This window comes from Neophocaena asiaeorientalis, unplaced genomic scaffold (genome assembly GCF_003031525.2).
Source record: "Neophocaena asiaeorientalis asiaeorientalis breed wild unplaced genomic scaffold, Neophocaena_asiaeorientalis_V1.1 scaffold204, whole genome shotgun sequence".
Classification (NCBI taxonomy): Eukaryota; Metazoa; Chordata; class Mammalia; order Artiodactyla; family Phocoenidae; genus Neophocaena; species Neophocaena asiaeorientalis.
In genome coordinates this window covers 5,329,194-5,344,482 of record NW_020173922.1, presented here as the reverse complement: position 1 = coordinate 5,344,482, position 15,289 = coordinate 5,329,194, and the positions used below count along the sequence as shown (strand labels likewise).

General features: G+C 50.0%; 1 protein-coding gene across 1 annotated transcript; it reads left to right on the top strand.

Moving 5' to 3' along the window:
* The first annotated feature begins 1,084 nt into the window (after positions 1–1,084).
* HBEGF (heparin binding EGF like growth factor) lies at positions 1,085–14,241 on the top strand. Its single transcript, XM_024752415.1, has 6 exons — positions 1,085–1,405; positions 1,596–1,769; positions 5,452–5,629; positions 11,380–11,535; positions 12,325–12,415; positions 12,803–14,241. The coding sequence occupies exons 1-5, from the start codon at positions 1,360–1,362 to the stop codon at positions 12,395–12,397; spliced, it is 627 nt and encodes a 208-aa protein (XP_024608183.1). The 5' UTR covers positions 1,085–1,359; the 3' UTR covers positions 12,398–12,415; positions 12,803–14,241.
* The last annotated feature ends 1,048 nt before the right edge of the window (positions 14,242–15,289 follow it).

Below are 15,289 nucleotides of genomic sequence, written 5' to 3'. Positions count from 1 at the left end.
CCAGGGCATTATGGAAACCTAAACCTGGGGAGAGTTGCTAGGGACAAATTAAGAGGGGAGAGCCCCATTTACCCCTGCAGAAGTGGGGATGGGGAGGGAGAGTGGGATAGACTATGTATAAATAGCAGGCCTGTTTTTATCCCTACACATGGGCTGAATCAGGCAAGCAGCTCTACCTGGCACAATTTGAGGGCTCTGAATGCCAACCCAGCCCTGTGTCATACAACTCCCGTCCCAGCGTGTCCCTGGGAGCTGAAATGCCTACTGAGAGAGTAATTTCTTTGGGTCAGGACATTGACTCCAGAAGACCCCTGTAAAAATTCGTAAGTTGGAAGAAAAACACGTCAATCTCCTGGCACCTGTTGAACGTGGCAACCTAGGCTAGCCAGCTGGGTCCTGTGGGAGGGGGCTCAGCTTTTATGTTGGAGAAGAAGGTGGTGTTCAAAGGCAAGGAAAAGTAGGAGGCTTGTTTCACAGCCTGTGTCTCTCCAATCCCAGAAGCCTGGGAATTATACTCAATAGTTCAAAAATCCTAATGGAGACAATGTCCTCTGGGACAAAGATGGGGAGAAGCCACTCCAGTGGCTGGAAGAATACCACTAACTTCCTTTGCTTTTGCTGGGTTGATACCAGGTGCCTGCAACTGCAACTCTGGTAAGCTTGGGCTCACAAGACCTCCTGGCATTCATGTGTCTAATTTTAAATGATAAATGAATTAATTATTATTTACTACTTGATTTATCGGTAGGCAAAGAAGAGGATTTCTGAAGCTCAGAAGATGACATGGGTGGAGGTCTCTGGTTTAGAGCAGGGATGACCGGAGGGACCAGGCCTGGAAGAGAGGAAGGATTGAGGGGTGTCCAAGGGCGAAGCGCAGCTCAGCAGTCCCAAGGCTGCAGCGTGACAAGCATCTGGGGAAAGGTAGGAGCTGGTCCCCGCCACCTGCCGGTCAGCAGCCCTACCCACAGTCAGGCCGCGGCTGCTCTGGCCTAGTCCCAAAATATGTGAGCACCGCCCCCTTCTCCCGCCCCTGGAGTCTCGGCGCCTCCCGGAGCCTTATTCCCGGCCGCAAGCCCGCGAGCGCTCAGTCTACCGAGGGAGCTGCGCGCGGAAGGCGGCTGGCTCTACTTACTGAGGCTCAAGGGCTCGAGCGGACGGACAGACCGAGTGAATACAGAGACGCCCAGCGGCCGCGAGCTCCGCTCAGATCCCAGCCAGGCTTGCACGCAGAGGCCGGCAGCAGAACGTGCCCGGCAGGATCTCCTGTGCTCCTCCCACCCGGCTCCCGTGCCAGCGCCCGGTGGCCGCCGCCGCCTCCAAAGTGATTGCTGCCTCGCCGCCTCCGCCGAGTCCGGGACCATGAAGCTGCTGCCGTCGGTGGTGCTGAAGCTCCTTTTGGCTGCAGGTAAGAGGGCTGCCGGGGGTCGGGGGGGATGGGGACGCTCTGCAGGGGACACGGAGGAAGATCGCTGCAGCGCCCCCGGCGCGGGCCACTTGGTGGGGCCCGTGCTCCCTGGCAGGCGGGCGCCGGCAGCGGTACGTGGCGACGGGGGTCTGGGCGGCGGGTCTGAAGCGGCCTCGTCCCTCACCCGCAGTGCTCTCGGCGTTGGTGACCGGCGACAGCCTGGAGCGGCTTCGAAGAGGGCTGGCGGCTGGAACCAGCAATCTGGACTCCCCTACTCAATCTACGGACCAGCTGCTGCCCCCGGGAGGTGGCCGAGGCCGGGAAGTCCTGGACTTGGAAGAGACAGACCTGGACCTTTTCAGAGGTGGGTGTGAGGGATGCCCATCCTCGGACCCCGGTGGACAACTGAAGAATAAGTGGATCTGGCATTTATGCCGATTGGGCACACCTATGGTTTGGGGGTTTTCATGGAGAACCTCAAGGAAAAGCCGCTTGGCCTGACAAACTCACTGGGGGGTCCTAGAATGTAGATCCTGTTGTCTTTCTTGCCCAACGTAGGCTCACATGCCACGTTGCTGCCTTTCTGGCTACTCTGAGGCAAATTGAAACAGGCAAGGTGTGTGGGGTTGGTACGTTCCTCTGAGGTAAGCTGGGTGATAGGAACAAGGAATGGTTGAGATGCTTTCCTTAGAGTTTCTGTGAAAAAATGTGCACAAGCCCTAATTCCCACATCAACTGACTATTATGTATAAAATAAGGTAACAGATGTGGAGATGCTAGGCACATACGAGGTGTGCAGTGTTAGTCTCCTCCATCCACCTGTCTCCAGGTTGGGGAAACAGGGGAACGAGGAGCACTTGGTCCCCCCTCAGGTTAGGCCAGCACCTCCTCGGGAGGCTGTGAATGGTGAGCACTGGGTCCCTAGAGAGCTGTATTGATATGCTGGGTGTCTACAAATCCTACACAAGCCTGGATACTTTCCGACCGCCTTGAGTCCCTGAGAGAGACTCCAAGGGAGGAAGGGCCAAATGGGATCCTTCAACCAGCAGAGGTGCTGTGGCTAAGTAAATACAAGCACAGAGCAGAGTCCAGAGCCTCCAGTATTGCCTGCTTCCTTGCCCCCAGTCACCTGCAGAGATTCTTAAGGGTGGAGCAGGGACTGAGCCCTGGAGCCCCAGAATGACTATATTTGGTTGGAAAGATACCCACCTGTTCTGGCTCTGTCTGCTCCTCTGCCACCCTTCTTCCTTACCCAGAGTTTCCCTCAGGTGCTATCTCTATTTAGTATACATCAGGGGTCTGCCCCAAAGCTGAGGCTGGGTTCCCACCTTCCATCCTCTCACAGTGGCCCTCTGGGGGTCACTCCTGGCCTGAACAACTGTATTCTCCTGGCCCTCTCCTCATAGGCAGGGCAGAGCTGGGCTGTGACTCACCCTCCACCCACACAGCTGCTCCTCCTAGCTCTGCAGACCTGACTCACTGCTCCCTCTCCCTGGCAGGAGCCTGGCTGTCACCCTGTCACTCTCTCCCTCCCTTTTCTTTTTTTTTTAAAAATTAATTAATTTATTTATTTTTGGCTGTGCTGGGTCTTCGTTGCTGCATGCGGGCTTTCTCTAGTTGCAGAGAGCGGGAGCTACTCTTCGTTGTGGTGCGCATGCTTCTCATTGTGGTGTCTTCTCTTGTTGCAGAGCACGGGCTTTAGGCGTGTGGGCTTCAGTAGTTGGGGCACACGGGCTCCGTAGTTGTGGCTCGTGGGCTCTAGAGTGCAGGCTCAGTAGTTGTGGCGCACGGGCTTAGTTGCTCCACGGCATGTGGGATCTTCTCGGACCAGGGCTCGAACCCGTGTCCCCTGCATTGGCAGGCGGATTCTTAACCACTGCGCCACCAGGGAAGTCCCTCTCCCTCCTTTTTCTGATTGGCTGGGCCCTCCTGCCTCAATTTCACCACAGCCGTGGTCATTGGTTTCCTCTGAGCATCTGCCTCACCTTCTGAGTTCTGAAAGGGCCTGGGTCTGCACCAGAGGAAACAAGAGTCTATGGGACTACTACTGGCATCTGCCTCTTCTTTTTACTTGGGTTTGCTGGGCAAAGACTATTTTTCAGGTCTAGGGATCCTATCACCTAAAATAAATAACTGTTACCATTTATTAAGTGCCTCCTGCATTCTAGGCACTTAACATGTTATTGTGGGTTAATTAATCCTTGCTGCAACCCTCTGAGATAGGAACACCTGTTCTCCACTTTTTACCAAGAGCTACAGGGTTCAGAGAGATTAAGTGACTTGCCCAAGATCACATGGCTGAAATTCGAGCATGGGTCTGCTAACTTCAGAGCCCATTCATTGTCTCATTCCTGGCTCAGCATCCCATGTGCTCTAGGCTTGTCTGGAAGAGGGGACTGGGTTGTGTGAGGCAGCTTGGTGTGTTGGGAAAGAGCACTGGATATGGAGTCTAGAGACCACATTTCAGATCCCAAACCTGTAGGACCTTGGGCAAGTCACTGCCTTTCAGGACCTCAAGTTTTTCAACAGAAAATGGAAAGCCATATTTTTTGAAGTCAATTCCACCTTGAGGATCCTAGGACTCCAGTCTAATGTATGACGCTCATCCTTCTACCAGACATGTGGCTATAGCCATAGACAGCAGGCACCTTTTTTCTGCTGGGACAGGGGAGGGGAGACTTGTGTCAGACCCCTGGGCTGATGGCTGATGGACATAGCCCATGATCAGTCCCAGCTGGATGTCTGTGTGAGGTTGTTTTTCCCTTTTTAAGTGTGGAAAGAAGGGGGAGAGTTATCATTGTTCTAGTTCCTTCTGATAGTTCTTTACTCTCCATCTCTCTGCTGCTTGTGCACTGTGCTCCCCGTCCTAGGGAGCTGTGAACAGGGCGTCTGGGGATATATGTAAATGGACTTTGAGAGAAGTGCTGAGCTGCAAATAGCACACAGAGCAGGGTAGATATTTTGCTTGATGTCAAAAAAGCAAGGCTCTTTGAAATTAGCACACTATTGTAAATCAACTGTAGATCAATGAAAATATTTTTAAAATTAAAAAAATTTAAAAAGTTAAAACAGCAAATCTCTGACCAGGGGTGGCCTGCTTGCTGTCCCTGAGCCTGGTTCTGCTCTGGGCTCATGGTCCGCTGCTGCTAATGGGTACCCCAGAGGGGACCACCTGGACATGGGCACTGTTCTTATTTTTAGGAGCCTCTTCCCTCTAAAATACTCTCCAAGTACCTTCTCCAGAAGCAATTTTTATCTCTGACGCTGTCTTCCTGCAAATGGGTCACTGAGTGTAGCATCAGGAAATGAGGCTGATTTAAGGCCAAAATAGAACCAAGTGGGCGTTGGGGAGTAGGAGATGAGGATGGACAGTGGGGTGGGGGTGAGGTTAGTAGAACTGCCCAATCAGCTGCAGTTACTCAACAGAAGCTACTCAACAGAAGCCAGCATTCTTAGAATGAGGTCCTTTTTTTTTAGTGTCACTTGGACCCAGTAGTCTTTTTTTTTTTAACATCTTTATTGGAGTATAATTGCTTTACAATGGTGTGTCAGTTTCTGCTGTATAACAAAGTGAATCAGCTACACATATACATACATCCCCTTCTCCCCTCCCTCTTGCGTCTCCCTCCCACTCTCCCTATCCCACCCCTCTAGGTGGTCACAGAGCACTGAGCTGATCTCCCTGTGCTATGCGGCTGCGTCCCACTAGCTATCTATTTTACGTTTGGTAGTGTATATATGTCCATGCCACTCTCTCACTTCGTCCCAGCTTACCCTTCCCCCTCCCCGTGTCCTCAAGTCCATAGAATGAGGTTCTTAAACTGAGTTTATGAAATCTCTTCCTTGGGACCCCCCAGCCTCTACTTCCTCCACCACTTTTGGGAGGTCTGCCCAGTCTTCCTTCAGCTCTTGGGAGGCACTGAGCCGAGAGGCCTTCCCAGGCCTCTGACTTCAGGTAGGATCAAAACATCCTTCCAGACACTGTGCTGTTCTGATTTTTTCCCCTGAGGAAGTCAAAGACGTAACAGGGTACTTTTCTACCGCAGCTGCTTTCTCTTCCAAGCCACAAGCTCTGGCCACACCGAGCAAGGAGGAGCGTGGGAAAAGAAAGAAGAAAGGCAAGGGGTTAGGGAAGAAGAGAGACCCATGTCTTCGGAAATACAAGGACTTCTGCATCCATGGAGAATGCAAATATGTGAAGGAGCTCCGGGCTCCATCCTGCATGTAAGTGTCCCTTCCCCGGGGCTGACTGTTAACAGCTCACTCTTTGTCAGCCTGATGGCTGTTCCTGGTTGTCACTGTTCCTTGAATTCATAAATCCACCCAGTTTCTTCTCAACCTCTGGGAGGAAGTTGGGAGGAGGGGAAATATTTTTAGTCAGCGGAAGGGGCTCCCCCCAGCATAGGATGCAATTTCCTGTGGCGTGGGTTTGTGACGCTCTTTCATCTTTGGGGGCATTTCCTGCTTGCTCAGAAATGAGCACACGCTAGGAGAGCTGACACCTGAAGGCAGGTTCTTCATTTCTGCCTCATGCCCTACTCCAGATGGGAGAAGCCAGTAGGAAACATGGCAGAGTGGGGCTCCTGGGTGGAGTGGAGCTCCCGTGGCCTTCTTTCCCACGTCCTGCAGGTAGGTATGAGGTGCATTTGGATATGTGCTATGCAGGTATGTGTACTCAGACATATGTGCATATGAATGAGCAAATGTGGGTTGATTCTAAGACATGGCTGGACTGTAGAGAAAGCAGTCATTGTGGGAGCAGGGAGAAGCCCCTCCTCCCTTCTTCCTCACCCTAGCCAGGGCCAGGAGGTGGGGGACATGGTGGATATTGACCTTTGGCTATGGGGGTGGGAGAACACTTCCTTTGTGTAAGATTAACGGAAAATGGAACCCAACTCAGTAGGCATCAGCCCCCGGTCAGGCAGTACCACCCCTTCCCTGGGCAGGGGTGTGGGTGGAGAGGCCATGGGTTCCCCAGCCACTCTGCTAGGCCCAGCCCAGCAAATGGCTGCCTTGGCAACCCCTCAGGGATGACGACACTGCCATGCTCTGTGGCAGGCATAATGTCGCCACTGTGCCTGAGACCAACACCCACATCAGGCTGTAAACATGCACTCTCGTCTGCTGGGCTTGAGTTTCTATGGAGTGGCAACCTCTGTGACCTGGGAGGCTCTGGACAGAGTCAGGAGATTGCTGTGTGCACACGCTTCCCAGCCTGTCAAGAAGGCTGGCTGCCCCGCATCTCTTCTGCTGTGATAGGTACAGATCCTTTGTTTTTTTTTTTAAAGCTTCCTTATCCCATCTGATCTCATATAGCAGAGTTGCCCTGTATTTGGCAATTGTCAGACAGACCCATCACCCCCCTCCATGTCTACAGTCACTTGTGTGTCCTCTCCTTTCATATCCTTGTCAAGAGCTTGGTATTGGAGAGGGTTGCTTAAGAGTGACCTAGACAGTGGGAGGGAGACGCAAGAGGGAGGAAGTATGCGGATATATGTATACATATAGCTGATTCCCTTTGTTATACATCAGAAACTAACACAATATTGTAAAGCAATTACACTCCAATAAAGATGTTAAAAAAAAAAAAAAAAGAGTGACCTAGACAGTCCCCCAATTATTCTTCCAGAAGTCTTGAGACAGGGCAGGGAATGTTTGTCCTAAATTTGTAAACTGGCCTCATTAGCACAGGGTGGAGGCAGTGACTCTGAGCGTAGTCAAGATGGATCAAGTCCAGAAACCTGTCTGGGCCGAACTGGTCCAGGGCGTTGGTGGACGGACTTCCACTGCTCAGCTGAGAACTCTTTTAAGGCTTCTCTCCTGGAGAGCTGAGCTTGACTGACCACCTAAACCCAGAGAACCTAGATAATGGTGTCCAGGGTCAAGGTGGCCCTAGGGATGGTGATGGTAACTGTGACAGTGCCTTCCTTCCTTTGCCATGGAGCTTTACAGTTTACATTTAATATGAGTTGAGCCCAACAGGTCTCTGTTGAGCACCTACTTGGTGTCAGCTATTCTAGGGGACGGGAAAATACAGCCCTGTATTCTCAAAAGTCCTCTGCTGGGTAGGCAGGGCTTGCTGTCTGTACTTGAAAGATGAGGAAACTGGAGCCCAGAAGTAGGAAGTGATTTGTCTGAGATCAACAGCTAAATAAAGTGTGTGGAAACAGGACAGGCACTCAGGTGCCTGACTTCCCGTCCAACATGCTTTTCATGCCCCCAGGCTGCACTGGGTGTTGGATTGCGTCCTTCTTCCCTGTCTGTTCTTACAGAGTTGGAGCACGATTTTACAGAGGGCAGCTATTATACTAGAGGTCTCCTAAGGCTTTTTCTAATTGAAGAGCATGGAATCTGATGTGAAGACTCTGTGTCTGCTTCCTAGGCAGATTTTCAAGGGGCTGGATTCTGTGTCTGGCTTGGCAGCCTCCTGTCTCCAGCCCTTGGTACTCAGGGCAGCAGGCAGCAAGAAGACACAGAGCTCCTGGTTTGGGAGAATGTGACATCTGGGCACCTACATCTGGGACGCTTTGTGGCTCCTTCTTGCCTCCAGACCCAGCAACCACCAGCCGGGTGTGTCAGGCTGCCGTGGTGAGCTTGAGGCTGGCCGGCTTCCTAAACCAGCCCTCTGCAGCCATCACCCACAGGAAAACCCTTTTGTGTCACCAGCCAAAAGTTGCCCTCAAAGAGCAGTTTCCTGGGGCTCCTGATGAGCTGCTGACCCAGAAACTGGCTGCAAAGTTTCCTGTGGCTGGAGGAAGCCTGGGGACAGTTAGCCTGACGAGGACTCAGAGCTGGAAGAGAGACAGGCCTGAAGGCTCTACTTGGCCTCACTGCCCAGATGCCAAGAAGGAATGGCGAGCCCCCTTCTCTTTGGCTCCGTCTGACTTTGGTGCTCCCTTCCTCAGGATATGGGCAGTATCCTCCGGAATCTGATTATATAGTAACTCCCACACATGTGGGACTTGGCCTTTTATTAAGTGCTTTTATTTGTATTATCTCATTTGAGCTTCACAAAGCTCTAGTGAGGTAAGCATTTATTATTCCTGCCTTTCACATGAGAAAACTGAAGCTTGGAAACACGACCGTAACTTGCTCCAGATCACCTGGCTAGAAATAGCAGCAGGACCAGTCTGGAACTCATGTATTCTGAGTCCCCTGCGCCAAATGGTGCCCCCTCCACCTCCTGGGGTAGGGGTGGAGAAATCCAAATTGGAAGATGTCTCTGTACTCTAGAGGGTCCTTGCTTCTGTTGTAATACAACTTCTGAAATGGGCCACAGACGTGGGTAGGAGCAACACATCGCAGTTTGATGGGTCACTGGCTCTGGGCAAGACACACGATCTTGCCCTCACCCTGGGATGCTTGGAATGCTCCTTCCCTGGGGGAGCCAGGAGTTGTCTGCAAAGGGAGGGGGACGTGGGTAATATTAGGATGTTTACATTATTATCCTTTTGACTCAGGGTGGGGGTGGAGGGATTATGTAACTGAATTGTGGGACTCTGAGGCCAAGCTTTATTTCTATCATCTGAGTAAGTACCTGTGGGGTTTGAATGATGGGCTGGAAGTGAAAAACAGACTCAACTTCACCTTCCCTCCCCTCAGGAAAGCACAGTCTCTGAAGTCAGCCAGACTGCTGAGTCAAATCCTGGTTCTACCACTCACTACCTGTGTAATCTTGGGCAGGTTATCTAACAGAAGTTTGGCCTCAGTCTCTTCATCTTTAAAATGGGGATAGTAACTCCTACTTCATAGAGATGTTTGGTTTTTTTTGTTTTTTTGCGGTACGCGGGCGTCTCACTGTTGTGGCCTCTCCTGTTGCGGAACACAGGCTCCGGATGTGCAGGCTCAGCGGCCACGGCCCACGGGCCCAGCCGCTCTGCGGCATGTGGGATCTTCCCAGACCAGGGCACGAACCCGCGTCCCCTGCATCGGCAGGCGGACTCTCAACCACTGCGCCACCAGGGAAGCCCATAGAGATGTTTTTAAGATTACATGAAATGATCCTTGTAAAGCAATTAGCACAGAGTACTTGGCTCATAGTAAGCCTGTAATGTGTGCTATTAATTGTTATTTATCATTCAAGATAACAGTAATAATAACTGAGAGAGCAGAGTCAGACCGCTCTCTGTTTCTGCTCCAGAAACCCATCAAGCCCATCAGATATGTGTTTCCTTGGGGTAACCTACACTGTTCAGAATGGAAAGAATTATGAATTTGGAATTTGGCCCTTCTGCTCCCTAGTTGTGAAACATTTAGCAAATCATTTACTCTCTCTGACCCTAATCATAGTCTTTCAATATGTAAAAGAGGTTATACCTGCCTACCAGGGTGTTATGAGTCTCAGTTAAGCTAGTCGATAAGGACAGTGTCTTATAAAGTTCTTTGAACAAGTGAATTTCCAGGGGTGCTCCTAAGAGCATCCTCTATGTCCTGGCAGGATAGGGGTCATTATTTTGTCCACCTGGGCCGATGGGACAGATGCATGGAGAGGCTGGGCAAGGAGCTGTGTGCTCTGCTGTGGGCCTGACCTACATTTATCCTGCAGTGAGTTGGTTCCCCGAAACACCCAGAAGGAGCTGGGAAAGGAAGAGGTGCTGGGAAGGAAGGCAGGGGCAGCCTGGCCCCTGGGTCTGATAGGTCTGCTCCTTGGAACTTTCCTGGTACCTCTCGGCAGGAAGAAGGGATTCCTTGCTCTGAGGAATGAGGTGCCTAACCTTTTCCCCAGAGGATGTGCAGTTCAGAATAGAGGGCCACCGGGTTCTCGGTGCTTCCTTCAGCAGTTAGTGGCCTAAAGTCCCCAGGCAGACAGTGCCACGGCATCCCTGACTGGGCATTTATGGATGTGTGTGGGCAGCACACTGAGCTCACCATCAGACAATCTGCGTCTATGTCTCTGCCCTGCTATGTGACTGTGGGGAAAATAGCTCTGCCTTTCTGTAACATGGGCTCCTACCTACATCAAAGGATCTCTGGGATGCTCAGATAAGGAAAGGGATGTGAGGGAATTCCCTGGCAGTCCAGTGGTTAGGACCGCGCTTTCACTGCCTAGGGCCTGGCTTCAATCCCTGGTCGGGGAACTAAGATCCCACAGGCCAAGCTGCGCAGCTCCCCCGCAAAAAAAGAAAGGGACGTGAATGTGCTTGTTCAGCTGTAGGCACTTCTCAATCTTCCCAACGGCTTTCAGGAAAAGTTTTGTGTTAGAAGAGGCAGTTGCCATCTGATTTATTTCTTGAGTGAGAAAAGCCAAGGTTTTTTTTGTGACATTCTAAAATGTACTGGCAGAACAGCTAGGCAAGAAGATGTTTTCTTGGTTTGTTTGCTTTGTCCTGGGATGAAGTAAGCCTGATAGCCCAGCGTTCAGAGGCCAAAGGCCAAAATTCAGCTTTCAAGTTGGGCCTTGCACCCAGGGGGAGCTGGGAGTTAAATGAAGGAAACTTGAGAAAAATGACTTCTGGCAAAGGAGCAGGGCCTATTAATAGGCTGGGCAGTGGCAGAGGGACTGGACGCTGGAAGCATTGGTGGGGAAGGCTGGGTTTATTTCTGGGTCAGAGTGTTGAAGGGCCTCACAAGAGGGAGTGATACTGAATCCCCTCAGTCCATCCCACCAGCTCTTGTGCCCAAGTCCTCTGAACATTTTAACACACATGTAATTAATCATCCACACGTGGAACAATCTAGCCAAGACCTGAAGTCCTCCTTTGCTTTTTCCCTGCCCGGAGTAGGAATTTTGTGCCAGAGGACCAAAGGGAATGAAGAAGGGGAGGGCGTGGAGTGAAGGAGGAAGGGCACAGAGCCTTTAGAGGGGCTTCTAAAGAGTCTTGTACTATAGGAGGCTAGAGGAAGGACAGGAATCACAGTTAGGGAGTGACAGGCTGAAGCTGTGAGGAGTGGGCTCTGGCTTATGTAGGTGGCCCGTTGCCAAGAGTGAAGCCAAACCACTAACTTCATCTCTGCTTTGTTCTGTTTTGGACCAGCTGCCACCTGGGTTACCATGGAGAGAGGTGCCATGGGCTGAGCCTCCCAGTGAAAAATCGTTTATATACCTATGATCACACGACCATCCTGGTTGTGGTGGTCGTGGTGCTGTCATCCGTCTGTCTGCTGGTCATCGTGGGACTTCTCATGTTTTGGTGAGTGTTACAGGCTGTTTTTGTAAATCACTTCTATTCCTCCTCCTCCAGGATCTTCTACCTGATGGTCACATGAGCCCTCTAACCTCCCAAATCCTGGGCTAGGAGTCTGACTAACATTCCTGGGTACAGGCACTCCAAGAACCTGGCTTCTCTGGTATGACATATGTCCAGTGTCTAGAGCCCAGGAAAAAAATTGCCAGGCCATAGGAGGTCCTGCTTCTCACAGCAGGCTCAGCAACCCACCCATGGAGCCACATCTTCACACAGTTCTTTTTCCTGACTCTGTTCTCTGATGGCATTAGGGTGTGGTTTGGTAGTCAGGGCATGGGTGGTGCTATTGGTATATCCTTCCAAATCTGGGGCATCTAGTCCCCAGGCCATGCTTTCAATCCAGCTTATATTCTAGACTGAGGAGACCTACTAAGCACTCTGTGCCCATTTACAAGCATGCAACTCATGTGTTGTGAGACCTGGATCAAGTTACCTGTCTTTCTAAGGGTTGTAATCTTTCAGTGATTGTAATCTCTGTTCCCCTACCTTATAAAGATGTTGTGAGGATTGTATAAATGAGGTGAAAGTTCTTAGCAAATTGTAGCCTGCCATTAGAGACAGGCATCCTTTGGGGCAGTTGGACCTTTGGCCAGAGGTCTGTTGAGCTGCTGTATCCTCTGGGCTTTTCCAAGTATGGAGAGAATCACTGGGCCAGAATCTTTTGGAAGGACCAGCTCTGGGGCCTGCACGCTGCTGTAGCAGGCAGAGCTTGCTCACAAAACTTACTTTCCTCAGGTACCACAGGAGAGGAGGTTATGATGTGGAAAATGAAGAGAAAGTGAAATTGGGCATGACTACATCCCACTGAGAGAAACCTGTGCTCAAGGTAATGGTCCATCCTTTGCCCAATGGTACCATCACCACCTTTCCTGGATCTGTTTCTAGGCATGCTGAATTCTTCTCTTGACCTAGGAGTTAGGGGTTGGGCTGCTATGGAGTCAGGGTCCCACTGCAGAATTGTTTTCAAAAAGGTTCTCAGTGCTGCATCTCCACTTAGGGTGGAAGTTGCTAGAGAGATACCCAAGACCAATGCCTGAGAAGACAGCTTCTCTCGTCCTTGTCTCTTCTCCTTCCCACCCCTTCCTGGCAGGCGGACTCTCAACCACTGCGCCACCAGGGAAACCCTCTTTCCACTTCTTAAAGCTGGACCCAGGAGACTCTTAAGACCTCTTAAGCTGGATCCAGCTTTAAATGCCTTCTTCTTGTGCTTTAGGAATCAGCTGGGGACTGCTACCTCTGAAAAGATACAAGTTGATGACAGACTCTGCAGAGGGGAAGGACTTCACAACTAGCCATGAAGATTCCTTCATCCCCAGTTGCCATCTAAATTGGGCCTCCCATAACTGCTTTGCCAAAATACCAGAGCCTTCAAGTGCCAAACAGAATATGTCCAGTGGGATCTGGGTCAGAAGAAAGCAAAAGTGAGGGACCTTCGTGCCCTTCTGATTCTCCTCCACCAAGCCCTACTTACCCCCATAAGTTTGTTTAAACACTTATCTTCTGGATTAAAATGCCAGTTAAATTCCATATGCTCCAGGATCTTTGCCTGAAAAAGAAGGAAGGAGAGGAAGAAAGAAAGATTCGGGGACTGGAAGAAAGTAACAAAGATTGAGAAGCCATGTGCTCAACAAGCCACCAAGGGATCTGCCATTTGGACCCTTCAGTGCTGAATTTGATGAGTTAACTGTGAAATACCATAAACCTGAGAACTCTGAATTTTGGGACTTCTACCCAGATGGAAAAATAACAACTATTTTTGTTTGTTTGTTTGTTTGTAAAATGCCTCTTAAATTATATATTTATTTTATTCTATGTATGTTAATTTATTTAGTTTTTAACAATCTAACAATAATATTTCAAGTGCCTAGACTGTTACTTTGGCAATTTCCTGGCCCTCCACCCTGCATCCCCCACCCTCTGGCTCAGCATTAGTCTCCTCTGCTGCAAATGTGAGATGGCTCTGTGATCCATCTGTAGTACTCTATTGTCTGTCCACATTTCGGAAGATCTTCCATGATCTGAGTGCCACAGGGGGAGTTCTGTATGGTCAGGCTGTAGGAATTAACTTTGTCAGATCCACTCTATGAGTTGGACGGCAGTCTTGCCTAGGCGATTGTGTCTACCGTTTGTGTTTTGAAAGCCCAAGGTGCTGATGTCAAGATGTAACAGATATCGGTATTCCCCTGTGTCCTCTCCCTGCCCAGTCTCAGCAGAAGTTGGGCTTCCATGCCTGAAGCTTTCCTGGCCCCTCACCCTCCATGGGTCCAGGTCCACAGAGTGGGAACTCACTGTCCCTTGTGTCAAGACATTTCTCTTATCCTGCCATTCTTCTGGTGCTACTCCATGCAGGGGTCAATGCAGCAGAGGATAATCTAGAAAAGGTATTAGCAAAGAAAAAGGCTGAGGAGGAACAGGAAACATTGGAGCTGACTGTTCTTAGTAATCGATAACCTACCAATTGCTACAGAGAAGGTTGGAGGTGAGGAGGGCTTTTGTGTAAACCCACCCACCTCACCAAAACTACAAAGGTATGCTGTCGTGGTCCCTTCTGGAAGTTTCTGGTGCCATTACTGAACTGTTACAAACCTGAATTTCCAAACCTGGTTTATATTTATACTTTGCAATTCAAATAAAGATAACCCTTACTCCATAGCCTTCTGTCTGATTGTTTTAACTGGGAGCTAGTTTAACGTAGGTATTTTCTAAGCCCATAAATAGCCCAGGCCTATTTATATATACTATCTCAGTATCCCCAACAACCCTATGTAGGAGGTACTATTGTCCCATTTTTCCAGAATTGGAAACTGAGGCTTGGATAGGTTAGGTAACTTGCCCGAGGATACACAGTTGGTAAGTGAGAGAGCTGCAACTGGTAATCTGATTCTAATCATTTGTCTTAGTACTTATATCATACCATCTCTGAGACAGTAGAGAATAGATCTTTCACATAGGAAGTTGGGCTGGCTGTAACCAGGAAAGACATCTGCCCATTCAGTGGGCAGACCCTGGCGTCAGGGCCTATGCTGTCTGTGCAAGCAGGCATTGCTCCTGGAGGAAACAAGTCACCTTTGACTCCCCTCTCATGCTCCACATTCCATCTATCATCTATCAGCAAATCTTGTCAGACCTACCCTTTGGATATATGCTGAATGCAGCCACTTCTCATCACTGTCACTATCATCATCCCAGTCCAATTCACCATCAGCCAGGGACTGAAACTGCGCCCTTAGCTGTGAAAGCGCAGAGTCCTAACCACAGGACCATCAGAGAATTCCCACTTACCTAGACTCTTGTGGTGGCCTCCTGTCTCCTTTCTTCCACCTTACTCCCATATAGCCCATTTCCAACGTAATAGCCAGTGATCATTTAAAACATAATCCAGATCTTGCAGGCCTTCTCTGACTACCCTATTATACGAGAGAACATTCCTCTCCCACCCCACTCCTCTTACTCTCATTATTCGGCTTTATTTTTCTTCATTGCCCTCATCACCACTAACATATTCTTATTTGTTTTTGTCTATCTCTTCCTACTAGAATGCTAGCTCCACGAAGATAGGGGTGTGTACATTGCTCCAATCCCAGATTGTAAAAGAGTGCAATTGAGTTGTAGGCACACAATATTTGTTATGTGGATGAATGAATACAAGAAATGACTAAAACCCAATCCAAGGCCAGCAAGTGGACAGGTGTGTGATGCA